At 38.5% G+C, this 27,818-nt stretch overlaps 1 protein-coding gene across 17 annotated transcripts in view; it reads left to right on the top strand.

The window, feature by feature from the left end:
• The window catches only part of LOC122563699 (adhesion G protein-coupled receptor L3), a 681,177-nt gene extending 653,840 nt beyond the window's left edge, over positions 1–27,337 (top strand). For 7 of the 17 annotated variants that reach the window (XM_087995292.1, XM_087995289.1, XM_043717974.2 and 4 more), the window contains 3 exons: positions 19,504–19,632; positions 20,758–20,775; positions 25,101–27,337. In XM_087995292.1, coding sequence (XP_087851418.1) covers positions 19,504–19,632; positions 20,758–20,775; positions 25,101–25,903 — 950 coding nt within the window. In that variant the 3' untranslated portion in view covers positions 25,904–27,337. Of the gene's footprint in view, positions 1–19,503; positions 19,633–20,757; positions 20,810–25,100 lie in introns of all 17 variants that reach the window. The other 10 variants (XM_087995327.1, XM_087995347.1, XM_043717966.2 and 7 more) reach the window with 5 other exon arrangements.
• Positions 27,338–27,818: the final 481 nt, after the last annotated feature.

Here is a 27,818-nt window from a genome sequence, read left to right as displayed (position 1 = left end):
GTCAGATCAGGCAATCCCAAGACATACATGTGAACTTTAAAATGAACAATCTTTGAGTTTCAATTCTCGATGTTAAGATCTCTGAATATACCAGTACATGCCCTACTCTTTGAGAAAAGAAGCACCGTTTTGTTGATATTTACTAAACATTAGCGTTTTTATAGATAGAACCAAGGACGTTTCAATGACCCATGTTGATAATAGATTTATAAAACAGAATAAATTAGAGATCTAAATGGTGTGCAGCTAACTGGTGGAATGGATTGTATTGCGCTGATTTTGACTAGCTGTGATCCTAATAGGAAGCACTAAAAGCTTACTCTCTCATGTCATCTAGATTGCCTGCAATTTTGAAAGCTTGTTTGGTGTCACCTTGGTGTCATGGTAACTTGATGGAATAATTTATGCACTCTGAAATGTATTTTTACCTGAATCTTGCAGTTTTCCAATACTGTGCTCTTCGCAAACGTGCGTTTGTTTATTTCTGTATTGAGGTCAAAGAAACAATGAATCATGTTTGGTTGCCTACCCTTGATATGATTTTCTTCATTCTTGGAACATAATTCAACTTCTACTTAAAACTTGCTACTTAATCTGTTATACTTAAATTTTTGGATGGAGATTTCCACTACCTCCTTTCAAAGGAACTATGGTACCTTGATGGTAGTGTTGTTGGGGCTTGGGGAACAATGACAGTCAGTGCACCAGAATTCTTTTTGGATCAGCGTCCTGGTCTCGCACACAATTAAGCATTGGGATAATTATTTGTAATGGAGACTGAACTGCTTTCTCTTATCATGAAACCTGGCTGAGCATTGGATTATCAAAATGAAGCTAAAGAAAACACAGTAGAGCAGTGGGGGAAGTCAGTTGACTGATATTACATTTCTGATGAAGGGCTTATGTCCGAAACCTCGATTCTCCTGCTCCTCGGATGCTATCTGACCTGCTGTGCTTTTCCAGCGCCACACTCTTGACTCTGATCTCCAGCATCTGCAGTCCTCACTTTTTCCTAACTGATGTTACTTCTGATATCGACCTTAGGTAGAGCAATGTAAGGCTAAATTGTGCTTTGCCTCTGTTTGCCATGTCCCATCACATCCCCACCTCCAGCCACCCTATTTAGCAACAGTCCTCATCATTTTCACTTGTGTTGATTTTATTTCCCTCCCTGATAGTTCTCCTTAGTCTATGCCAAATCTGTAACTTTTATGCTTTTAGCAAATTTAGAGATAATGGCTTAGAACTTTTGTTCAATTAAACTGTCCTTTTTCTGGTGCAATCCATCCAAAGTCTGCATAGACCTAACAAAATGTTGTTAACTCTTAAGAGAAAATTACGTTAAACGTATTTTGGGTTTCTGCAACTAACTGCCTGTGTTTTAAAAACATTTCACCAGAGGCAACCACTGATCAGAAACATACATCAGGGTCCATTTATATTGAGAGTTTCTACTGATTACATATCAGAGACACCAAAATGGAATCTGTAATTTTTGGGTATCAGGGTGGGACATTTTGCAAGATTTTAAATTTACAATGAAATTAACCATTTAGCCCAATACATTAAGAAAGTCATTTTATATGATTATCAAACTGTCATTTTCACTCTCAAAATAAGATTACTCTCAGCTTGATGCTGAGTGAAAATGCTTTTGCCGTCATACACTTATTTGCAACTGCATTAATTAAATTGTAGCATATTACCACTCTCAAATATATCAAAAGTTTTACAGGTAAATTTTAATTATGTATTAAAAACAGTGCCTAATTATGGTAGTTAATGGCAATTTTTGTATTCAAAGATATGTAAATCTGTTGAGTGTAAAACAGGAAGTGACATTTGACATTAGGGGACAAATGCCACCATAATTTTTCTGACTCTGAATTACAAATCATCAAAAATCCATCTCAATTTGAGTTCATCAGCTTAGAATATTATTAAAATATTCCACTTAATAACAAGGCATTCAACTAACACCAATTTAACTCAAGCATATTAATCTCAAACTTATATAGGTGGTATAAATTCTTGCAGTTAGGTGGATCGCATCTGATGGCAAGACAATAGGCTATGAGGCAAAAGTGAGTACTGCAGATGCTGGAGGTTAGAGTCAAGATTAGAATGGTGCTGGAAAAGCACAGCAGGTCAGGCAGCATCCGAGGAGCAGGAAAATTGATATTTTGGGAGATGAATTACTCTCAGCTTGAGAGGAATTGAGTTCCGGAGTCCTGAGGTCATGATGCAGTTGTATAAGACTCTGGTGCGGCCGCATCTGGAATATTGTGTGCAGTTTTGGTCGCCATACTATAGGAAGGATGTGGAGGCACTGGAACGGGTGCAGAGGAGGTTTACCAGGATGTTGCCTGGTATGGAAGGAAGATCGTATGAGGAAAGACTGAGACACTTGGGGCTGTTTTCATTAGAGAAAAGAAGGTTTAGGGGTGACTTGATTGAGGTGTACCAGATGATTAGGGGGTTAGATAGGGTTGACAGTGTGAACCTTTTCCCGCGTATGGAGTCGGGTATTACAAGGGGGCATAGCTTTAAATTAAGGGGGGGTAGATATAGGACTGAAGTTAGGGGTAGGTTCTTCACTCAGCGAGTCGTAAGTTCATGGAATGCCCTGCCAGCAGCAGTGGTGGACTCTCCCTCTTTATGGGCATTTAAGCGGGCATTGGATAGGTATATGGAGGATAGTGGGTTAGTATAGGTTAGGTGGGCTTGGATCGGCGCAACATCGAGGGCCAAAGGGCCTGTACTGCGCTGTATTCTTCTATGTTCTATGTAATTAAGTTGTCTGTATAGATTAGAGCAGAGCTCCAAAATTGCTCAAGTAGAAACTTAGAATTGTTATAACACAGGGCCCACGGTGTCCATACTGACTGTCTCTCAGAGCTTCTCAGCTAGTCTCACTTCCCTTGCTTTGACGGTGTGCCACAGATACTTTTTACCACTTCAAAAGAGAATTATTAAATTTCCCATTGAAATCTATGATTTACATCTAGCTCAATGCTCTAAGATAAAACATTCCAGATCCTAATTATTCACTGCATTAAAAAAAAGTATCCTATGTCACCGCACTTCTTTTCCTTAATCATGTTAATTTTTGATTCCTCCGCCTCAAGAACAGTTTCTCTCTGTCCGGTCCTTTCATAATTTTGAACATCTCTATCAAGTCTCCTCTAAATTTTCTCTTCCAAATTTGGAACTGAAGTCCATCATCTCTGGAACCATATTTTGTGAATCTTTTCTACATTCTCCCAAATAAATAAAATACATGCAGGCAAACTCTTGTTTTCAATAAGTTGGCGCAGATTTAGAAGATGAAACCCAGCAATAAACAAAGCAAGAGATTATCTAGAAGTAAAATTTGAACAAGCTGTTTGCACAAGTGGTTTTTCATTGTCTGTTTCCAATTGCTTTGTTTTGAGAGTGTAATTTTTACTCAGTAACTTGCATTGTCACTTTTGGATAGCTTGAGACATTGATTTCACTCTCCATTCAAGAGGATCAACAAATATTTGCTTAAAATAGATGCTGCCCTTCCACACCTCCTGAAGTTATGAATCGTTTCCATTTCTTTCATAAATCACCCAGAGTTAATTAACCCATGTCAACACTTCTAAAAGGAGTGAAGCATGCTGGGACTTTTTTCCTGAAGTGAGGAATAGGAGATATGTGACTGGATTTGGTGCATCTAGCACAAACTGAGTTTCCATAACCTTTGAATTGATATAAATGTTGCTTGTCCTGCCATAGAAGTGGCCGTATCCCTCAAATTGAATTAATGACCAGAGCTAGTTTCTACTAATATACCCATTTACAGATCTTTGGAACGGCTCTTAAAATTGAGCGACGAGAACATCATTAGGCAGCTTTAAAATATTGGAAAAATATTTAGTTTGTTAAGAAACTGACAAGTGTGCACCAATGAAACTTGTAAATTGTTCTCAATACTTTCTGAAGTTAACTTTCGGTTGTTAAAAAGTCAGGTGACTCAAGTTGTCAGCTGGATACTTGATTGTAATAATTCATCATCATTGGTGGTCCCTCGCAGCTGAGGATGACTCCCTTCGACTCTCAGGGTGAGTCTGTAAGTGGCTATACAGACCGATGTGGCTTCCACAGGTTCTGTTACACTTGGAGCAGAAGACGGTCTCGAAAAGGGGTTGGTGTGGCAGTGCATTCCTTTAGCTGTTTTTGCCTGACTTGCGCTTTTTACTGACGGCCAGTCTCGAGGTGCTTGACATCTATCCGGATTGTGCTTCTCCACTTTGGACGATCTTGGGCCAGTGATTCCCAGGAATTTTGCCCTTCACCAGTAAGGCATTGAGGGTATTACTGAAGTGCTTCCTCTGTCCACCTGGAGATGGCCTGTCATTTCAGAGTTTGGAGTAGAGCACCTGCTTGGGGTGTCATGTCGCTCATGTGGAGGGCAGTAATAATTACCTTGAATGATAACCCTACTTTTAGCTGGATTAATAAGTAACTTTGAGTGAAAACCAGACCAAAATGCTCAATTTGGGAAAAAAAGCACAGCTTGAATGCAATTTCCACCTAAATTGTTGATCATGTCCAAAGCACTAACTCTACCCGTACAACGGTGACATAGAGAAATATAACTAATTTTGAATCAGTTAACTGTTAAAGGAGAATGAATATATTGCCAAACAAGAAAATGCTGGAAAATCTCAGCAGGTCTGGCAGCATCTGTAAGGAGAGAAAAAAGCTGACGTTTCGAGTCTAACTGACCCCTTGTCAAAGCTAAAAAAGGGGGAGAAATAGGAAGGTATTTATACTAGGCTGAGAGAAGGTGAGTCATGGCTCCAGAGCAAAGGTAGCAATAAAGACGTGATAATGACAGTGCATAGAGAGATTATAGGGAGATTAGGAGCTGTGAATGACCAAGGCTGAAGTCAGTACTATGTGACAAAATATGTGGGGGTTGGGGGGGATGTGTGAAGCAGAGGCAAAATGGAAAACAGGGGAGAAGGGTAGCAAAGGGGGAAGAGGAGAGGAAAAAGGTGATGAGAGAGTGGGGAGCAAGAGAAAGGGAGACAATCAAGAAATAAGAGGTACAGAACAGTGAAAAAAAATAAAAAAGATAAATAAAATAAATGAAACAAAATTATCTGAAGTTGTTGAATTCAATGTTGAGACCGTCAGGCTGTAACGTGCCTAGTTAGAAGATGAGATGCTGTTCCTCCAGTTTGCGTTGAGCTTCACTGGACCACTGCAGCAGGCCAAGGACAGCCAAGGGTGGGCATGGGAGCAGGATTGTGTGTTGAAGTGGCAAGCCACGGGAAGGTCCGGGACCTGATTGCGTACAGACTGAAGGCGCTCAGCAAAGCGATCACCCAGTTGGCGTTTTGTCTCTCCGATATAGAGGAGACCACATTGGGAGCAACGAATGCAATGGACCAAATTGAAAGGGGTACAAGTGAAATGCTGCTTAATCTGGAGCCTTGTATGGTGAGCATGGAAGAGGTAAAGGGGCAGGTGGTGCACCTTCAGCGATTGCATGGGAAGGTGCCGTGTGAGCTGGGAGAGGTGTTAGGTGTGATGGAAGGTACCGTGTGTGATGGGAGAGGTGTTAGGTGTGATGGAGGAGTGGACTAGGTTGTCCCAGAGGGAACGATCTCTGCGGAATGCAGACGGGGAGGGAAGGGAAGATGTGTTTTGTGGTGGCGTCGTGTTGGAGTTGGCGAAAATGACGGAGGTTTATTCTTTGCATGTGAAGTCTGGTGGGGTGAAAGATGAGAACAAGAGGGACCCTATCCTTGTTCTGGGAGGGGGTGAGGGTTGTGGCGCGGGAGATAGACCGCACGCTGTCGAGAGCCCTGTCAACAACTGTAGGTGGGAAGCCACGGTTGGAGAAGAAAGAGTACATATTAAGAGCACCACTTTGGAAAGTGGCCTCATCGGAACAAATGCGGCGGAGGCGAAGGAACTGAGAGAAAGGGATTGAGTCCTTACAGGACGTAGGGTGAGAAGAGCTGCAGTCCAGACAGCTGTGGGAGTCAGTGGGCTTGTAATGGATATTAGTGGATAGACTATTGCCGGAAATGGAGACAGAAAGGTCAAGGAAAGGAAGGCAAGTGTCGGAGATGGACCAGGTGAAGATGATGGAGGGATGGAAACTGGAAGCGAAGTTTATGAATTTTTCCAGGTCAAGACGCGAGCATGAAGCCACACCAAAATAGTCATCGATGTACCGATAAAGCAGTTGTGGGAGGGGAACCGGGTAGGCCTGGGACAAGAAATGCTCCACGTACCCCATGAAAAGGTAGGCATAGCTAGGACTCATGTGGGTACCCATTGCTACACCTTTGATTTGGAGAAAATGGGATGAGGTTGAAGAAGTTGTTGAGAGCGTGGGATGAGTGGTTTCAGATTCCAGCATCCGCAGTAGCTTTTATCGAATGAATATATTAGTTTAGTGGCTACTACTGAATCTATTTGGATACAATATATGTTGAAGCAAAACGCAAAATAAAAATATTAATTTTGCAGTCATAGAAATGTGTATTTTCTTTGGCACTTACAGCTAATTTCAAATGTCGACACGTGAACTGCAAGTAGTTTCCATTTCTGAAGAAAGCAGTTCACTCATACTTAGTAATCGGATTGAAGGACATAATTTTTTAAGTTCACAGGAACTCTTGAATCTGTAGTAATCTCTGTTTGTGTGTGATAGAGTTGCTGTCCTACGTATACCCAACCCAATTCTCCAAAACATGGCTTTACAGTCAAAAAAGACAAATGATATAGCATTGATGGTGGAGCAGTGTATCTGGATGGGATTTCTGACTATTTGACATTACTGAGTTGATCCATTATAAATCAAAAAAAAGAGGCCACTTTATTGGATAAACTAACAAAAACATTATGTGAAGTTTAGAATCCCGTATTATAAACCCTGTTCTCTTTTTAAGGCCATTAGAAAAAGGTAAAACAACTCAACAATTGGAGTTGCTGTAGTAACTTGATCAGGTATTTAATGAAACATGCATGATATAGCAAGAAGCTGATATTTTCAGTTCAAAATATCATGTCAAGTTACATTTTTATTAAATTGCTACTGCTTTCTAGTAAAACTAAATGATATTTGAATATGGATTGGGATGGGAGGGAGAGTTTTAAAAAAAACCTGTTTTAATTAAGGAATGTTCTCAGGGTATGGCTTTCGAAAAGTCATGAATGTCATGAATTTTGTGAATATTAAGCTCTTTGTGTTAGATCTTCACTGAATTTGGGAAGCTGCACATTGTTTTGGGCTAGGGCATAGGGATTTTTGCAGTAGTTGATCCTTGTTTTATTGTAGCTTTTGTCCATTTGAGAACTTCCAAAGATTTAATCGTCATTTAATTTTAATTTTCAATTAATTAGTTTTCCGATTGCATTTTCTTTTTTCTGCGCCATGTATGAAGCTTTAATACTTAAAGTCCACGGTTTCATTTTGTTTTTCATTGTGCCATCCGTTTCAATAACTTGTCAAAAGGTAAATTACCTTAAAAGACGTTTTAGCCATTTGAAACGAACACCAATGTATTTTCAACTTGGGTTGGTCAGCTGTTATAATTAGTTCTGTAGCAAATTGATTCAAAGCTATAGCTACTAGAAAGGATTCAAAGTAAGACAGACTATAGCCCAGATTTTGCAGGCAGTGGTGGAACTTGCTGCTGACCTTGAAAAAAGCTACCCACAAGACTGTGGTGTGGTTATCCCCTTTCCCAATGACAGATTAAATCTGGCACCGAGTCCAGCGAATGTGTTGACACGCAGCAGCGATAATGTTATCAATCAGGTAAGGAGCCAATATGAAATATTTACTTGTAATAAACTAGAAAGTTAGACATATGTTTTATCTGTCATTGCAATTCACTTAAATAAAATACAACATCGAACTGTGGATGCTGGAGAAATGAAACAAAAACACAAATTACTAGAGGAATTCAGCAGGTCTGACAACAAATATGGAGTGAAAGCAGAGTTACATTTTGAGTCAAGTGACCCTTTTTTAGAATTTGTAATTAACGTTTTGTTTAACAAACTAAATGATTATGATCAATTGAGGTAGAAATTTTAAAAAAATTAACAAGCTTTTAAAAATGTTTATATTTTAAAATAAACATTTTTAAATTTCATTTCAGAGAAATCTAACACTTCATAAATATGAAATTAGTTATTCAGGGTCACCAGTGTAATTTGACAGTAATTATGAAATTTGTAAAAAAAAAATCCCAAAATACACTTCATTCAACATGACTTGTTGAAAAACATCTTTTTCAAGAATCCTTGCAACAAAATAATCATTGCAGAAATGGAAGTTCTCATCAATTTGATTAACCTTCATTAATTACATTCTTGAGGGATGATCTCTGGAGAAATGTAGAACCACTGACAGCATCTTCGGGATGTGCCTCCATTACAATGCATGTGTGTAGATTCCAGAAATTGATCTAAAGGGGAAATTCAACAGAGACAGGAAATCAGAGAAAAAGAACTCCACAGATTCTAGAAACGACCATCAAACCTGCAGCATCAATGGAGAAAAATAAACAATTAGCATTTCATTCTGATGACCTTTTATCAGAGGAACTTTTTTGCAAAAATTGCTGTCAGTTCATTGGAATAATTACTGCAAACATTACAGTTTCATTATCATTATCATCATCATGCCCAGCCCATTGTAATTCAGTTCAATCATCACCTTCAGTCAAAAAAACTTGGAAATAAAAGTATTAATCTTAAATTATTTTTCAAGGTATCTTTGTATTTGAATAGAAAATTCTTGGTCCATGCTAGGTTAACAATGTATTAAAACTAGCCAATTATCCAGGCCCTCCAACAAAAGGTACCACAGTGTAGGACAGCTTCTGCTCCCTACTTTGCTGCTGTTCACTTAGGATCATGAATGGTACTGACAACTTTCAATTTTTTTAAAAAACTAAGCCCAACAGGAAGGCATTGGTCCCAGCAACACTTTACAATGCTGCTGATGCAAAATACGGATACTTCTGCCTTGTAGTTTCTGACCTTTTATGGACTCTCTGTTGGTCTTGGTATATTGCCCTCTCATCCTACTTTTCTCCATTATATTGCATTTAATATTTAACATAATCGAATTGATGTGCGTTTTCTTTAGACTGGTCCATAGGTTATTTGTTAGTTGTTCTAGAAATTCTGCAATCTTCTCTTGTGCTTATGAACGTATGAAGTTCCAGTTACGATGGATTTGTATCTGAACACTGTCAGAAACTTGGATTTATCACTACCATTGTGATAGCACCCAACAGTTTATGTTAGAAAGTTAAATGCATAAAATTCCAATAAGCATTGCTTGGCCAACATGTATTATTTTGTCATACATTTCAGATCTGAAATATAGTCATTCAATTATGTTTGGTTACAGTTTTGTGCCCTCTATTATGAACTAAATCAAAACAGTAAGAGCTTTGAATTCAGTTTCATTTCTGGTGCCACACAAATCCTCAGCCCTCCTTCCACATATGCACAAATTCACCACAGCACCATACCAAACAAAATCCACAGTGTTTCCACAAACCAAGCTATAGCAGAGATCAAAACCTTAAATTGATGACTTGTTTAGCCTTCAAGCAGTGCAGTAGGAGGGCCAGTGTGCATTGAGAGATTTGACACTGCAGTTCACTGGACCTACAGGGTTTCAAACTGTGCTCAAAACCAACAAGAATGGCTGATCGGCTTCATGGTCTGAACATTGCTGCTCTTGCCAGTGCTCAGACAGTGCACCTGAGCTTGCATCCTTCCCAGCACAGGGCACTCAGTAGGTTTTACTGGAAGCACTCTGCAGAATGACTTTGACACCTCCATAACACCATTCTGCAGAGTGCTCCCAGTACAAACTAGTGGGTGCCCTGTTCTGAGAAGGATGCAAAGTTCAGCGCGCTGTGCAAACACTGGCAACAGCAACAACGTTTAGATCATGACTCCAGTGGCGCTATAGAACCCAACGTGACAGCCATGAGACTCCATTTGTTAAATCCCATTAGTTCATCCACAGCTGGAACTGTCGGCAGTAAGAAAATTTGGTGTTTTTATTCAAGATTAGAAGTCAATGATATGACAGGGCTGTGCTCAGGTGTATCATTATTCATTCTTGGAATTTGAGTGTCACTGTCAAGGTGAGCTGCCACCGTGGATTCTAAATCCATGAGATTAAGTTACACGTTCGGTGCTTGATGTTTCTATAGCAGCTTGATGCAACAAAAGGTGTTTGCCCCTCAATTTCAGAGGATAGTGAAAAGTCAACCACATTACTATAGATTTGAAGTCATATATACGTCAGATCAGATTAGGATGGTAGATTTCCTCCCCTGAAGGACATTAATGAATCAAGCAGTATTTATGATAATCATCAGTTTCCCAATCATGATCAATGACGAGCATGTTATACCAGTATTTAATTAATTGAATTCAATTCTCCCAGCTGCCGAGTTAGATTTTGATGTCTTTGGATCGTTAGTCCAGTAAAATTACCTATATGTCAGATCTGGCTGTGTAGTTCAGACAATACAAACCAGCAAGTAATAAATATCGAACAAATGTTAAGAGTTGCTGCAGAGGCAACAGGTAGTGATGGGGGTGGGGGATTTAACGCAATGAAATAAAAACTGAAAATTCTGGAAATCCTCAGCAAATGAGGCAGTAATTAGAGCCATGGCCAGGTGGATCTCATTGACTATGAGATTCTTGTATAAGGTTGTTAACCTGGGCCAATCAGGGAGCCCTGGCTGACAGATATGAACAGGAGATTTTTTTTATGCGCTAGTTTTCTTTGTGTAATTGGACTGTCTTATATGTACTTGTCATTGTTACTGTTTTGTGATGACTGAAACTGGGATTTGAGGTTTGTCCTCATTTCCCTGAAAACTGGTTGAACAGTAGTGTATGGGGCCTGGCTTTGCTGCTGCTCCTCCCCTTGTAAAATTGCTGTTTCTTTGCATACAGCTGTTAATGCTAACTATTTTGTAAACTGTATTGTTTAATAAAATTTAAAAAAGGAGATTTAGAAAGTCTCCTCAATCTAAAGACTGGCTTTGAACTGGCTGGTCACAGCCCATGTACAGTGCGCATGTAAATAAAGGGTGACTTGATGTCGGGATACCGACCTCTGTGCAGTTATTTCAATTTGTAAAGAGAGAAGACATTCATGGCCTGGATTTCCACTCATGAATCAGGTAAACTACAGCCTCCTCCTGTGCATCTTGTAAGAAGCTGATAGAATAGCCCATCTCTATTGTATTTCTTGGCTGACAAGTCAGGTATCTATTATTATATTGAAATCCCTGAGCCCCAAGGAAGATATTGCTTGATGAGCAATTCTGGTCCTCAGAACTATGCTATCAACTTCAAAATGTTTATTTTACATTGGTTTAAAGGAAGTTTTTTTTTTAAACTTGTAATGCCTGCTACTGTTGTTTCAGAATAGTTGATAGACACTTTTACTAGCTATTGGTAAAATGATTTTTTTTTTAGGAATCTCTGTTTTCTTTTTCCTGGAAGGTGAATGATATTGCATGGGCCAGTACTTATTGGCCATTGCTATCTGTCAATGACAAGCTGCCTGCCTTCTTGAACTGCTTGAGTCCATATTGTGTAGTACACGCACAGTGCTACACCCTTGGGAAAGAGTGTAATGGATCACTGCTGTGTACTTTTTTTATACTTCCCATTGTCACTGTAGGATTCATTATTTCCAAATAATGGGTAAATAGACATAAGAGTACAATAACCAATATGGGTATGTATATTATCTAATTTATGACACCTGTCAGGGGCCTTGAGGCATGGTTTCTTTAAAAGCTGGCCCCAATTCCCAAAAGTTGCAGAGAATGGCATGACATTTAGGGTGGAACAGTGGTTAGTGCTGCTGCTTCACAGCATCAGTGACCTCTGTTCAATCCCAGCCTTGGGTGATTACATGGAGTTTGCACATTCCTCCCGTATATGCGTGAGTTTCCTTTGGGTGCTCCAGTTTCCTCCCACAGTTCAAAGATGTGCAAATTAGGTGGATTGTCCATACTAAATTGCCCCATTGTGTGCAGGGATGTGTAGTCTAGGTGGATTAGCCATGAGAAATGTGGGGTTACATTAATATGGTGGGCGAGGGGATTGGGTCTTGGTGAAATGTTCTTCAGAGGGACAGTGCAGACTCGATGGGCTGCATAACATCTGTCTATACTGTAGCGATTCCATGATTAAGGCACATCTATCTCGATAATGAAGTTTGCTAGGTTGGGAGTGGAATGTATGCTCTTGTTAAGCAAATCAGACTCTATACTTGAAAGACCTTGGGGGTAAAATCACAAAATCAGGGAGAGGGGTCAAAAGTTCTTGAATCAAGACCCACTCACTATTTCTGAATGCCTACTGAAGAATCCTGGTCCATATTTCAAGTCTGAGACATTTCATCAGAACTAGCAACTGTTTGACTTGACCAGCTTTTAGGTAGCAAGAACCAGAGTAAAACAAACTATAGGATAAAAGACAAAATGGAGTAGCCGATGAATGAGTGGTCAGCCAGAGCCTTTTAAATAATAAAAGGGAAGGTCTTGGAAGGCAAAATTAAGTGATAGTGAGACCAAGAAGGAGAAGTCGACCTGATAATTAATTCATACTTTTAAGACCATCGCCAAAAGACTGAAGGAAAATTTTGATGCAGAAAGTTGTTAGTATATGAAATGCCTTAAGTAATGGTGTCGCAGCAAAATCCAAATTAACTTTGAAAGGGAAAATAGCTGAATGTTTTAAAAATAAAAATTAAAGAAAATACAGGGAACACCAAGAGCATAAGTTTATGACTGGGAACTCTTTAGAACAGATACTGACGGTGCCCTATTCTAGGCCCTTATGTATCAGCACCAAATAGTGTGTAGCCCCACGTAACAGAGTTCAAAAATGTGGTGCTGGAAAAACACAGCAGGCCAGGCAGCATCCGAGGAGCAGGAGAATCGACGTTTCGGGCATAAGCCCTTCTTCAGTAACAGAGCCAAGGTCAGTACAGAATTGGTCCTGTTATGGATTTGTTCAAATGTCTGTAAGCACAGATTGAACATAACATACTCAGTTTACATGAAAACCAGGCACATCGTACAGCAATTCCTACCTTTTCAGAGAACTGAGTTGGGCATGATGGACAGCATGGTCTTGTTTATGCACTGTTGAAAAGTGTAATTAACAGAGAACAAAAATACAGTCTCAAATTTAAAGAATCTGAAAGCTGTTGCCATTGGTTTTGTATGATAAACCCGTTGCCTGAAAACCATAGGCTGATTTGGATAAATTTATTCTTAAATTTAATACACCAGGTTCCCAAACCTGTCCAATGTTGCCTGCAGAGCCAAAAGTCTGAGGTAAGTTAGTTTCACTGAGAGGAAAGGGGATTTAGTCAACCCTTGAGAGAAAGAAAGCAAATGTAATGCCAAAAGTTGTTAATTTCCTTATTATGATATATTTGTTAATATGGAACACTGTGGATCTGAAGAAAATCTTAAATCTTAATCCATTCAACTTGTTTTTTAATAACAAATAGTAATCTCCACAAACACACTCTTGTTTCTGTGTATATTCATATGAATGTGTATCCACAATGCATTGAAAAGTCTGCACTTCAATGTTTATGAAATCATACTTTTTACTGACTCATTAAAATTTCCTGTGTTCACGTTTATAAGAGAAGCCACTTGTAAATATTTCATGCTGTAATTAGGCTTCTGCAGGGGTGCAATAAATCTCTGTAGGTTGTTCATTACACCATTGGTAAGTATGTTAAGGAAGATTTTCTAGTATTAATGTTGTTGACTGCGGCAATTCACTTTTAGAAGCTTGGGGGTTTATGAATTTTTGAAGATTGCCAAGCGGCCTGGAATTTCTTTTTTAATCTGCTTTAGGCTACACAGCCTAATAGTTAAAGCTTGGTTCTGAAGAAGGGTCACTGGACCTATATTAAGTCCATTTTTTCTCCACTGATGCTGCCAGACCAGCTGAGTCTTTCCAGCAATTTCTGTTTTTATTTCTAATAGTTATCCCTTTGTGTCATATTGACCTTTTTTTATTGTGGACTATGGTTTACTTGACAAAAAAATAGGACTATAATGTATTGGATATTTTATTGAAAATAAAGGAGGTCCGTGAAACTTGACACTATGTGGCATTTTACAATAATCTTAATATAAATGGGCAATTAGTGGGTGGTGTTCATTTTTGACCATTTTGAAATCCAATTTATCTAGAAAGTGACTATCTGTTGAAATTTAAAATATACTTCATGGGCAGAATGGGTTTTTAGTTGACAAAAACATAGGATCAGTCAAATAGAATGCAGTCCCTTCAGGAATTGTGGCTTGACCTTTCTGCACAATGCAAAATTCTTCATTCTCTTGGTCTTGTTGCATTTATTTGAGGAAAATACTTTTTAATTTGTATGAGCTCTATTCCCAGGATTAATTTGTGATTACCAGATATTGCTGACATGATAGTCAGCATGAATCATGCATGATACAGATGTAATTTATTCTCGGTAATCAGAGGTTTAATATTAAAGTCAAACAGAACTCGATTTGTATGTACAGGTACCAATTCTCCTAAGTTAAAATTTTAAAAATCATTTATTTTTCACTTCTCTGCATCGTAACATAATTTGTTGCTTTTGAATTTTTAAGTCTCTTGTCAAATAGAGGCATAAAACATAAATTAATAAACTATATATTTCACATGACACATAGTTTGTATTTATATTAAAATGGCTGAGGAAATATAAATAACTCCACGATAAGTGTTATCGAGCTTTGGATGGAGAATAATCAATGGGTAAGAATATATTAACTGAATATGCAGGCTGAAAATTATTCTGAAAAATTAAGCTTATCTTTTTTTTACTTGCTGACTTACCATTGCCTTCTTTGTATGCGTGAAGGTTTGTGTTGCATTCTGGAACACTAAGAAACTACAATGATAAATATTATGCATAGCTGTCAGTTTTCAGCAAAGTTGCGGTTTCTAACTCCAAACTCTACCAATAAAAATTAAAAATGAAAGTGGATGGTTTGTCATTATTTCTAGACTAAAAGGTGGTTTGCTGTGGTGTCCATCAGAAAGGTCTATTTTTGAACCGCACACTTTGAAATTTTTATCCATAACCTCGACTCAGTTGTCAGAAACAGCAGATATAGCACCTTGCAAAGTTGTAGATAATGATCAGAAAAGTTGGTAAGCTTCAGTATGAAACAGAAATGGAGAAACAGACAGAAGTGTGGCAGCTGAAACTTACTGTGGGCAGGTGTGAAGAATGCATTTCAGGTGAACTAAATGGCAAGGCTATAAACAATAAATGACGTGCATTGTTAAAATGGGTAAGAATCGAGATGCCTTAGTGTGCATACATGTTAGCAGGACAAGTGTTTGTTACAAAAGTATGTGGTTTTCTAGTTTTTACACATCAAAGAATAAAATATAAAAGCAATACGTTTATTCTAGAACTTTACAAATCATGGGGTTACATCTCAGGTGGATGGTTGTGGTTCATTTTGACTGCAGACTTTATTAAAGATGTAAAAGGTTACAGGGAAGATTTATCCCAATATTGCAATGGATGGCAGATTATAGTTATGAGGAGTGTTTGTGCTGATCTCCTTGGAATAGAGAAGTTTAACAGCTGATGTAATTAATAAGATTAAGTAAAAAAAAGTTTTCTTTAGCAGATAGGTCAATATCCAGAGGTGATAGCCTACAAAATGGAAAACCATGGCGTAAGTAGTGGGAACAGGCATTTTCAGTGGCCACTGACAACTACACCTTCCAACAAGAAATCCCAGTAGATCAAGGTTCACTTAAATATCGATGGAGAAAATAGGAGTAGGAGTAGGCCTTTTGGCCCTTCAAGCCTCCACCATTCAGTATTATCATGGCTGATCACCACCTTGTTCCCACTTTTTCCCAATACCTTTTGATCCCTTTAGCCCTAAGAGCTATATCCACTCCTTCCTGAAAACATTCAACGCTTTGGCCTGAAAATGCTTTCTGTGGCAGAGAATAATTAGCTTGTCAAGAGCTGACTGGTGAATCTCTTGGCGAATCACAGATCTCACTCTTGGAGACCCACCTTGTTACATTGGCCAAGAGCTTCCAGATCCCGAAATCACTGCTTGAGGGCTTGGCCAGAAGGGGTTCAACAGCAAAGAAGGTCAGTGTTTTTCTTTCAGGTCTGATAGGGTGGGTGCTGTGGGGAGGTTGGAGGCAAGAACAGGGGTTAGCTTTCAACAGCCACACACTTAAAGCCAGATTGCAGGGATTGGAGAGAACTCCTCTCCTCCACCCCTCCTCCCTGCAAAATCAAGGCAACTTGGCTGACCAGTCACTACTTGCTCATCTACTGGGAAGGCAAGTAATCCAATGGGAGGCTGGTTGAAACCCTTAAAGTATCTATTAATTGAACGCTCAAAAGCATTAATTAATCGGGGTTCCAAAAATCCCCAGTGGGCCTCCTTGTCCTAACTGTTGCAAAGGCAAAATGTGAGTTTGTATTGTGCATTGTCTACGAGCATAGTTATTTACCTTTGCCATCTACCTCGCCACCTCCAGGGAGGAGAAAATTGCCCCACTGATTTAAAATCTTTGACAAAAAAATCTTGAAGGAGGGAAATGAGCAGAAATTATTTCATTCAACATTGTTGGAATCTGGAACGCTCAGCCTGAAAAAGTAGTGGAAGTTGATCCTATAAATACTTCTTCAAAACGAGAGTTTAAAATGTAAGAACAAATTAGAGCTAAATTGACCAAAACTGTGACCAAAACTGTGTGGAGTAAACGTACTGCTGTTTCAGACACCCAGCAGAGACAAAATAGGTTTGATAACCTCTAGTATTGTAGGATTTTTTTAGACCTCTTAAAACATCTATTTTTGAATGGAAGTTTTTCAACTTCCATTCAAACAACACAAATGAAACACCACCTTTTCTCATGTTCTACAAATTAAATAGATTTTTCAGAGCCATCCAGGACCTCAATGCATTTGAATACTCTCTTTGAAAGGTATGAAATGCAAGTTTTGTTTCTGACAATTTTTTGAAATGACAGTGTCCTAACCTTTGTTCCAAACTGTTTACTATGATGAGTGATCGCACAGAGGACTTTGTGTTGTGATGTGTTGAATGGCTGTTGTGATATTTTCCACTACCTTAATGCATTACTGAGTTACTCCTGATGTACGGCCACATCCATTAAGACTCGAAAAACGTTCAAATTTTATTAAGTGTATTTATCTAATATTTGCAGTCTCCATAAAAGAGAATTCAACTCCATGAAAAGCTGTCAAGAAACTGAAAGTAAATGAACATGTATTTTTCCTGGTTGTGAATTTTCTGTTAAATGTCCAAGTTGGTACAGAATCCATGCTGCAGAGTTAAACCTACAAAACCTGTATTGGAAGTTACATTTTACAGGCAATTTCTTCTTGTTTGAATAGTGCTTGATAAATGTAAAATGAGATGCAATCATCCACCCATTTTACTCGTGCAGGAAGCTATGTATAATTTTTTACCTGAGCGTGTTATAAATATGGGGGCATATTGGATGGAAAAATTGTCAACATTTTGAGCACAGAAAGATGGATAATAATAGTCTTAGAAATACCAAGCGCTTTAAACTTAATCTAAGTTTAAAGAGATAAGTCTGTAGATTTGCAGTACCACTTTTTCCAATGAGGAGAGCAGTTTGTCAAAAATCTATACACCAAGGGTAAATAGGCAAAGTCTTTTCCCTGGGGTCGGGGAGTTCAGAACTAGAGGGCATAGGTTTAGGGTGAGAGGGGAAAAATATAAAAGAGACCAACTGGGCAACTTTATCACACAGACGGTGGTACGAGTATGGAATGAGCTGCCAGAGGAAGTGGTGGAGGCTGATACAATTGCAACATTTAAGAGGCATTTGGATGGGTATATGAATAGTAAGGGTTTGGAGGGATATGGGCCAGGTGCTGGCAGGTGGGACTAGATTGGGTTGGGATAGCTGGTCGGCATAGACGGGTTGGACCGAAGGGTCTGTTTCCATGCTGTACATCGCTATGATTCTAATAGGAATTCAGCAATTGAGCGGTCTGGTGGCTCAGTGGTTAGCACTGCTGCCTCACAGCACCAGGGTCACAGGTTTGGTTCCCGCCTCGGACGACTGTCTGTGTGGAGTTTGCACGTTCTCCCTGCGTCTGTGTGGGTTTCCTCCGGGTGCGCCGGTTTCCTCCCACAGTCCAAAGATATGCAGGTCAGATGAATTGGCCATGCTCAATTGTCCGTAGTGCTAGGTGCATTAGTCAGAGGGAAATGGGTCTGGGTGGGTTATTCTTCAGAGAGTTGGTGTGGACTGGTTGGGCTGAAGGGCCTGTTTCCACACTGTAGGGAATCAAATTGGTCATATGGAAATAATAAATAATTTGATTTATGGTTAGAAAAAAGGGCTCTTGATACTCAAGTCAGGTACTTGTGCAAATAACATTTAGTAAATAACAACAAGGGGTTTAATCCATTGTGGGGCAATTACCCTTGTTTGGGCTTGCTTCATTGTTTTTTAATTGAGTTGAGACAGAACCTATCAATATTTAAATTTATAATCAATACTGTACTACAGAGAACATGGTCTATTTATTAAATTTGAAATGTGTTCAGAATTCAACACCTATAAGATCTCCAGAATGCATCCAAATTAACAGTATTCACGGAAATTGATTTTCAGCAACAGTCCTCCGAGAGTATTCAATATTAGCAAAGCATCCTTGCAGAAAGGCACAAATCCCATTCTATGAAACACTGTTTAATACTAATACAAGCATCTTTAATCTGAACATGACTAACGCAGAGTGTTATCTCCAAAAGTGCATTTTTTGACCCCGATGCTTGCATATGGATGAGGTTGATTCATGTTTTGAAATTTTGTGGAGTCCATATCCAGTATCGCTTTCCGTGTCTTCTGTTTCATTATCTGTAAATCCATATTTCTTCCATAATGTCACCGCTCTATTTCTCAGCTGTGCTTTGGTCTTGGGAAAATTGAAGTAATAAACTATGGAACCCTTAAGCTGTTGTTGCAAATTGGAACGGAAATGATTAAAGTTTGCAGAAAAAAAATCAATTGGAATGCAAGTCTTTTTTTATATAAGAGGCTTGATATTACAATTTACCTGTGGGTAATTCTAAGAAATCAAGTAATAACTCTGACTGAATCTGTTTGTTTTATAGAGTAGGTTATAAGGAAAACCAGCATTGATTGTGTTAGCCCATTTGCAAATGCATTTACATTGTCTAAGGCATTTATTAATTTTCTTTGTAAATTTCAACATTCCAGGTCTGACTCTATTCAGCTTGTTTAATAATGTGACTTCAAATTTTACCATTAAGAATATTTTATTTTCCTACATTTGCCTGATTGATCTTTTTTCTTTGTTTGTCTTTCTCCGTCTGGCTGCTCCAGGGGCTATGGCTAACCATCTAATAACCAATGCTCTTCTTCGTCCTCATGGCACTAACAATCCCTATAACACATTGCTTGCGGAATCAGCAGTCTATAACAACCCCTCAGTCAGCATGTACAACACACAAGGTGTGCTACTCCAAATTTTTCACTATATTGGCAATACCCCATCTATGGTCTGTGGAGGCTGTATTCCAAAAAGAAATTAGATTGCAGAAGAATAATTCACAGCAGAATATTTGATCATTTCAATTTAATCTTTCTGTTTCACAGTGGACAATGGTCATCAGTTGTTGGGAATGTTAATTTCTCACCGACTTTCAATTCATCTGTTTTGAATGTAATTTGCTTCTTGCTTTGAAGCTAGAAAGCTGTCTCTCACCAGTTTACCATCAGTCAAACCTCATTTTAGAATACAAATGTCTTAAACTTATCGTTTTCCACCACATTTTTCCAGCTCTTGATTGAGGCTGGGTCGAGCACTTATTTAGAATTTTTAGAATGTTCCACTTGTTGTGGTAAGGAGGCTTGACTGCATATATTGTTACGCATTTAACATTGTTTTATATTTGTTTTTGAACATTTAGCCAAATTAGTTTTGGATGTAAACTGAGGAAGCCAGTGGAAAATACACCCTTTTGTAAAGTAAAGTAGCAGTCACTCTGATCATCTGGCTAGAATCTGTGGGGAGGAGAGGCCATGAAAACTACTAACAAAATGTTCAACAATATGTATGGTAACATTGGTGTGATGGGACTGAAATATTAGTCTTTAGATAGCTACAAATTTAGATAGTTATTCGCTACAGCCTCTATAGGCCAACCAAAGGGGTCTTATATTTTCCAACCCTTTCACCGGCGCAGGTATCAATTTAAGCATCAGTCTTGTTCTACCTTTCCAGCATGGATGTTTCATATAAATATTAATAAAACCAGATTCAAACAGAACTTTGTCATTTGATCATTGACTTGATAACAATAAACCGGTGAAGGGGTTGCAGTCTTTATAAAACAGTTACATGTGGGTGATTCTGATATGAGTAGTACAAGCATATTTGTTATCATTTGAATTGTGCGATTGTTTGTTTTCAGCTTAAAAACATTTAAATTAGCCATTTATTATGTGTAGTGAAGATGGGATTTGTTAGATATTTTCTGCATACCATCAATCTATTTGCTTTTATTCATGTTTCTTCTACTGTCGCTGTATGCTTACTTGTGTTTTTTCTTTCCTTTTCTTCATGCTGTCCTTTAGAGCCCTACAGAGAGACAAGTATGGGAGTAAAACTAAACATTGCATATCAAATGTAATTCTTTTAGTTACCATTCTCTTCCCGCCAAATCTAGGCGATAACTGTGGTATAACAAGAGTTGAACAAGGAGATTTGTTTTTGAAAAGTGAATAAATGTTTATAGATATAGTTTTTTTGTTAGTGTTCCCTTTAGCTTTGTATCCAAATCTATCCAGTTGAATTCTACTAAATCTGGTTAAGTCTAATCAGGAAGTTTTGGGAGGACAATATTCTACTCTGCAGTGTTGCTCATCACCCATTATCCGCAAATATCTGTCATTATTGACTGGTTATAATTTGGCTTCTAGTGTCACTGAATTATTTAATGACCTGAAGAAAAAGCATTCTGTAAAGGGGATATACAGTGTGATTGAGATGCTTGAATTTGAATTCATTCAGTGAATGAAAAACATTTTGAATTAGTTTGCCCCTCAAGTTTTCTTCTCTTAGCCTTGAGTGAAATATCCAGTGTGTCCAGGCACATTAATAAATAAATTTGAGATTTGCCACACAGCTGGTAGTCACGGTATTGTTCAGGACTACATTGCATTTACATATAATATTCAAAGATCTCCCATTAACATTGGTTTTTCCTGAGAGAGTTGTCACTATACCCACATACGTTAGACTTAGGTGGACCTAAATTGAAATTGAGCATCAGGTTATGGAAGTAAACAACTGCACAATATTTTCCATCTATCCATGATGTGAGTACAAGCTGGGGTTAACTCATTCATATGCTATTTATTTAATTTTAATTAATTGCACTGAGTTCTGTGTTCAGTGCACATAGTCCAGGTGGTCCATCAAGTTGTTTGCCTCAGACTTCAGGAAAACATCTATGATGAAGGGGAGAGGGGAAAATTTGGCCTTTCAAATTGAGTAAAAGAACCTGTATTCTGGACAGGTAACTGCTTTAATCAGGGAAAATAACCCAGTTTATCTATCTAGATAGGTTAACTTCTTATTGCATTAATTAAGGATGTGAAATACATTTTGAAGAAGTCCCACAGCAGCCCTTTACTACCTAATGGTAGCAGCAGCCTTGAGCAGAAACTGCTTTATTTAGTAAATGATTTTGTTTCTCTTCATTTAAATTTTAAAATGTTTTCTTCTTCAATTGTACCAACTGGAGCCATTTTGTGTACATTAATTCTTCCAAATGGGTGGTCTTGCTGTTAGTTGAGGATTTCATCTTTGTCAGTCAGCTCTGTTTGTAATTTGTTTTATATGTATATATGCACCATTGTGCTTTTTTTAAATTGTCTGTGGTGTGTGTCCAGTTAGATGTGCAACAACTCTTTGAAATCTAAGTAATCAATATAACCAGTTAAAAATGAAAATATTTACTAATGTACAGGTTTTGCCATTCAAAAGGAAACTAGAAATCTTTCAAAAATTATGCAGTATGTATCCTTTGCTGGTATCATATCTAATTGTTAAGTTTTTTTTTAAATTAAAGTACATAACAAACATGGATTTGAATTAATTAAGACATTATTCCATAGAATAACAATGATAATCATGCAACTTTTGCTCTGCATTAATCTAACTATACTTGATACTGTGGTGAGGAAGGCTTTCATCTGATCTTTTGTTTTCATTAACTTAACCTTTTCATAGTGTTTTGAGAAAGTTATGACAACCTAAAATGTCCTATTTACTTAAAAGCCACATCCATAATACCTTACGTTTGGATCCTTTTTTGTAATCCACCACTTAGTTGTGTTGCCCCATAATTTCAGTGATGAATACTGCAGTAAGGTTTTTCTAAATTCTTTTGCAGTATTTGCACATCATTGGCTACCTCAGAAAGTTTTTACCCATCTCTAATTGTCTGAAGAAGGTGGTCATAGAGTCATGCAGCACAGAAGAGGCTGTTTGGTGCATTGAATCTGTGCTGACCCATCTACACTAATCCAGTTTTCAACACTTGGCCCACAGCCTCGAATCTGATGCCATTTCAAGTGTTCATCCATTGTCTTTTTTTTTTAATTTGAGGCATCCTGCCTCTACTACCTTCCCAGGCACTACTTTCCAGATTCTGGATTCTCACCCTCTGGCTGAAAAGAATTTCCTCAGATCCTCTCTCAAAGCCTCCTACCGACCCTGACAATGCTTATGATGATCTTTATACACCTCATTCAGGTTCCTCCCTCAGCCTTCTCTGCTCTTAAAATAAAACAACACGTGCTTTTCCAATCTCTCTTCATCGCTTCGATGCTAGGCAACATCCTGGTGATTCTTCTCTGCATGCTCTGGGGCAATCATATATTTCCTGCAGTGTGATGTTTAAAGCTACATATAGTACTTTAGCTGTGGCCTAACCAATATATTGTGCAGCTTCAACATAGCCTCCCTACTCTTATAACAGCAGAATTGAGTAAGACAGTGTCTCATGTGCTACCTTAACCACCCTGTTAAACTCTCCTGCCACCATTAAGAATCTGTAGACAAGCAACCCAAGATTCTTCCATTCCTCTGAGCTTCCTAGTGTTTTGCCATTCATTGAGTACTCCCTTAACTTGTTAGCTCTTCCGAAATGCATACCTCATATTTATCAGGATTAGATTCCATATACCACTGATCTGCTCATCTGACTAGACAATCTGTATCATCTTGTCACTTAAGTCCTTTTTTCTCACTATTAGCCAGATTTATTTATCATCCCCCCCTACCCCTGCCCCGACATTCTCATCTATATTGTTTACGTCTGTATCACACAAAATAAGGCACCCAGCACTGATCCCTGTAACACACAACAGGACACTGGCTTCCACAAACAGCCTCTATCACTACCCTGTTTCCTACCACAAAGCCAATTTTTGATCCATCTTACCAAGTTACCCTGGATTCCATATGCTTTTACCTTTATCAGTCTCCCATGTGGGACCTTTTCAAAAGCTTTGCTAAAATTCACGCAAACAATATCAATTGAACTACCCTCATTGACACATCTGATGACCTTGAAAAATTCAATGAAATAGGCTGACCTTCCTCTGACAAAGCCATAGTGTCTATCGCTGATTAAACCTTGCCTCTCCAAGTAGAGGTCAATTCTATCCTTCAGAGTTTTCTCTAATAGTTTCCCTAGCAATGATGTGAGACTCACTGGTCTGTAATCCCCTGGTTTATCCCTGCCTCCCTTCCTGAAAATTGTAACTCTATTAGTTGTCCACCTTGAGCCACCACCTTGAACCACTGAAGTCCACGTGGTGTAGGTTTACCCACAGTGCAGTTAGAAAGGGAGTTCCAGGATTTTGGTCAAGCAAGAAGTGAAGGAGTGACAACAAAGATGCAAATCAAGATGGTGTGCAGCTTGGAGGGTAGCTTTCCTATACATCTACTCCCTTTGTCCCTTTGGATGTTAGAGGTCACTGGTTTAGAAGGTGCTGTCTCAGTATGAAGAGTTGGTATATAATCTGCTAAATAGTGAGGATTTCCTTGAAAGCTAAAGTTACTCATGGGCGATTGATGCCTCAGTACCTCAGGTAACAGTACAAAGACGTAATCTTGATCTACTTCATAACACTAAATTTGCTTCTCAGATTTAATAAAAGGGATTGTCTCCATTTGTTGTTAACAGATTTCTTTAAGACTAGGTCTTCAAATTTCTTTAGCCTGTTCTGCCAAATAGATTATGACTTGTGTTTGCCGCAAGAAATTCTAGAGAGAGAGAAAGATTAGGCTAGAATGGAATTTGAAAACAAAGATTTTAAAATGGAGATGTTGCTTAACCGGTGTAGGTCAGCAAGCACAACAGTGAATGGGACTTGGTTCGAGTTAGGACACAGACAGCACACTTTGAACAAGCTTATGTTTACAAAGGAGGGAATCTCCAATTAATTCAGCATCCAAAGTCTTTTTGGGAAGGGACTCAAACTTGCTTTGCAGGAATAAGTGCTTACTTATTCACCCAAAATTTATGATAATAACCCCCCCCCCCATCCCACTTTTCTTGATTCTCCCACGAAGAAGTATGTTTTCTGTAGCTATTCTGTGTTTCCAAAGCACACTCAAACTCCCCAAATGCATTGTGAGTTTCTCTCTCCTGAACACCATGAACAATGCTGTGAAGAAGGTAGATTGTGTTGAAAGTGCACTTTGTGTGCAATCCTTGTAACTTGCTAATGAATTCATTAGAGCTTATATTGATTCCTGAAGCTTTGAAATGATTGTTGCACAGTTATTATTTGAGTTTTAGCATATCTAGCCTGTTACCCAAGATGCTGTGATCTCCCTTTAATTCCCAGATGAGGCCAGAAGCTGTAGTCATGATTAATGTGATTCCTGTCTTATCTTTCAGAGGTGTTGCTGAACAATGCGAGGGATACAAGTGTCATGGATACTCTACCACTGAATGGTAACCATGGCAACAGCTACAGTATTGCCAGTGGAGAATACCTGAGTGATTGTGTGCAAATTATTGACCGTGGGTACAACCACAATGAAACGGCCTTAGAGAAAAAGATCCTGAAAGAACTCACGTCCAACTACATCCCTTCCTATCTGAACAACCACGAGCGCTCCAACGAACAGAACAGGAACCTCATGAACAAATTAGTGAACAACATCGGAAACAGCAGTGAAGACGATGCAGTCGTTCTCGATGATGCTACTTCATTTAACCACGAAGAAAGCCTAGGACTGGAACTCATTAGAGAGGAGTCAGATGCCCCCTTGTTGCCACAAAGGGCGCATTCAGTAGAGAACCATCAGGCCCATCAGTATCCCAACCGAAGACGGATCCCTCAAGATCACAGTGAGAGCTTTTTTCCTTTGCTAACCAATGAGCACACAGAAGAACTGCAGTCACCCAACAGGGATTCTCTGTATACCAGCATGCCTGCTTTGGCAGGTGTGCCCGTGGCAGATGGTAGTGCTGCTCAGACCCAAAGCGCTCCTCCAGCAACTAAAAGTAGTGACGGTGATGATGTGTATTATAAAAGTATGCCGAATCTAGGCTCCAGGAACCATGAACAGCAACTTCATACTTACTACCAGCTAGGACGTGGAAGCAGTGATGGATTTATTGTTCCTCCCAATAAAGAAGGTTCCTCACCTGAAGGGAATTCAAAAGGACCATCACATTTGGTCACTAGTCTATAGGGGCAAAGACTAACTTGGATAGCTGGTTCTGGTTGCCTGGAACCAAGTGAAACAATGTGTGTCTGCTTGAATCTAAATGCTGTTGATAAACTGCTGAACTACTTTGAAAAGTTTTTTATTCAGACCCAACCTAGCGAGGCACTGCGTGGGAAGCAACTGATAAGGAAATAGTCTGTTTTAAGGCAAAAAAAATAAAAATATTTCTGAACTGATTGAGAGGGTTGGACACGTATGTTGAAACGACATTCAGTTTTGCTTCCTTCAATAATGCTATGTTTTTAGCCTTTTTTCTCTAGTGTCTATTTTCTTGAGGACTTCTAACTGAGGCTTGGTGTAAGTCAGTGCCAGCTATACTGGTGCAAGGGTATGGATTGCTTTCTTTTTTTCTTGTTTTTATTACCACTGTATATCAGTCGTGGCTCTCTCTCACAACTTAGATGCTGCAGTTTATCAAGCTGCCGAATTCCTACAATCATAAAGGAAACCTCTCCAATCTCCAAGAAAGGGAATTATTCAAATTATATGCTAGATACATACTTTATGTTTCGCTGTAATGATTCTGATTATAAAACTAATGACAAGAGAATTTTGAACTATTTCTATGTACAGACACTCAACATTGCACATATATTGTAGTATGCTTTTTTCCTCCAAACTTATGTCCCTGTTGATGTAGTGAACAAGACAGTTTTTGTTGTGCTGGTCTTGCAAGTTTTGTCTTGCTAGTAGGAGCAGTGTTTTTTTCCATAAGTCTTTATGTTGGGCTTCTTCCCCCAGACAGTTCCTCTGAAGATCACAGTTTATAAAGCTCATTTTATAGTGAGGTGATCACAAATACTAAGAAAAAATGTTTTTTAAAAAACTGTTTTAGGTTTTTCTCACTGTGTACTTTGAAGTGAAGTCATGTTTTTTGCCAGCAAGAAGAAAGAATTAAGGATTAGGATTTACAGCAAGTACTTTTTGTTTACAATGCACTATGTTATTCATAAATGTGATCAGCAATGAAAGTCCACAAAGGGAGCTAGGCACTCTTCTAGACACCAAGGAGTCTTGGTAGAAAATAGTGGAACTCATGCATGTGGAAAAATAAAAAGTAGAAGCATTTTTGTGTTAAATCTAGTCAAAGCACTAGGCACTTGTACCGTGGTGGTAAAAAATATTGACTTATTAAAATGAAAGTTATTTTGAAGTGAAAAAAGATGAACTCGATCTTTTTTTCTTTCCTTCCCTCACAGGAAATTTATTTATTTGACAATTAGTTGATGTAGGCATCCCTTTAGTAATGATCTTAGCAGCACAATTTGTCATTCCTTTTTTTTTAATTTATGATCCATTTTGTATGGTTTCCAAGTTGAATGACCTCATTACTAATATTTGTTGTAAAAGTGAATCTTGTTTGCCAACAAATAAATGACTGATTACAGATTTACAAAATCTGAGTTGACTTAAATGATTTTTGTTTCTTAATGGTCATCAGATTGAGCTCTTGCTTTATGCCTAACCAACTAGCTGGTTGTCACCTGAAACATTGTCAGCAGTTAAAAAGAAGATATAATGAAATGATTGGTCTCATAATGAATTACCATTTCTCAAGGAAATAAGACCAATTTACAGAGTTATCCTGCTCCTCGGATGCTGCCTGACCTGCTGTGATTTTCCAGCACCACTCTAATCTAGACTCTGGTTTCCAGCATCTGCAGTCCTCACTTTTGCCTAAATTTACAGAGGTATCCTTTCCATCTAATCAAGAGCCGGGCTTTAAGTGGATTCTACTTCTGCTTTTCAGTTCTAGTTCCCTATCAATATTAGACCATAACTTTCCTTGCAGCATGGTCATTGCTACCTTTTATTGATATAAAATTTACAACTGAGTTCGATAAGCTAATCCCATTTTTTTTAGTTTAAGGCATCATGT

Source organism: Chiloscyllium plagiosum, unplaced genomic scaffold (assembly GCF_037043375.1).
Source record: "Chiloscyllium plagiosum isolate Xiang-an unplaced genomic scaffold, Cpla_swu_hap1 HiC_scaffold_2, whole genome shotgun sequence".
Taxonomy (NCBI): domain Eukaryota; kingdom Metazoa; phylum Chordata; class Chondrichthyes; order Orectolobiformes; family Hemiscylliidae; genus Chiloscyllium; species Chiloscyllium plagiosum.
The sequence above is the reverse complement of the archived record's forward strand: the minus strand, read 5'-3'. Positions and strand labels throughout refer to the sequence as shown.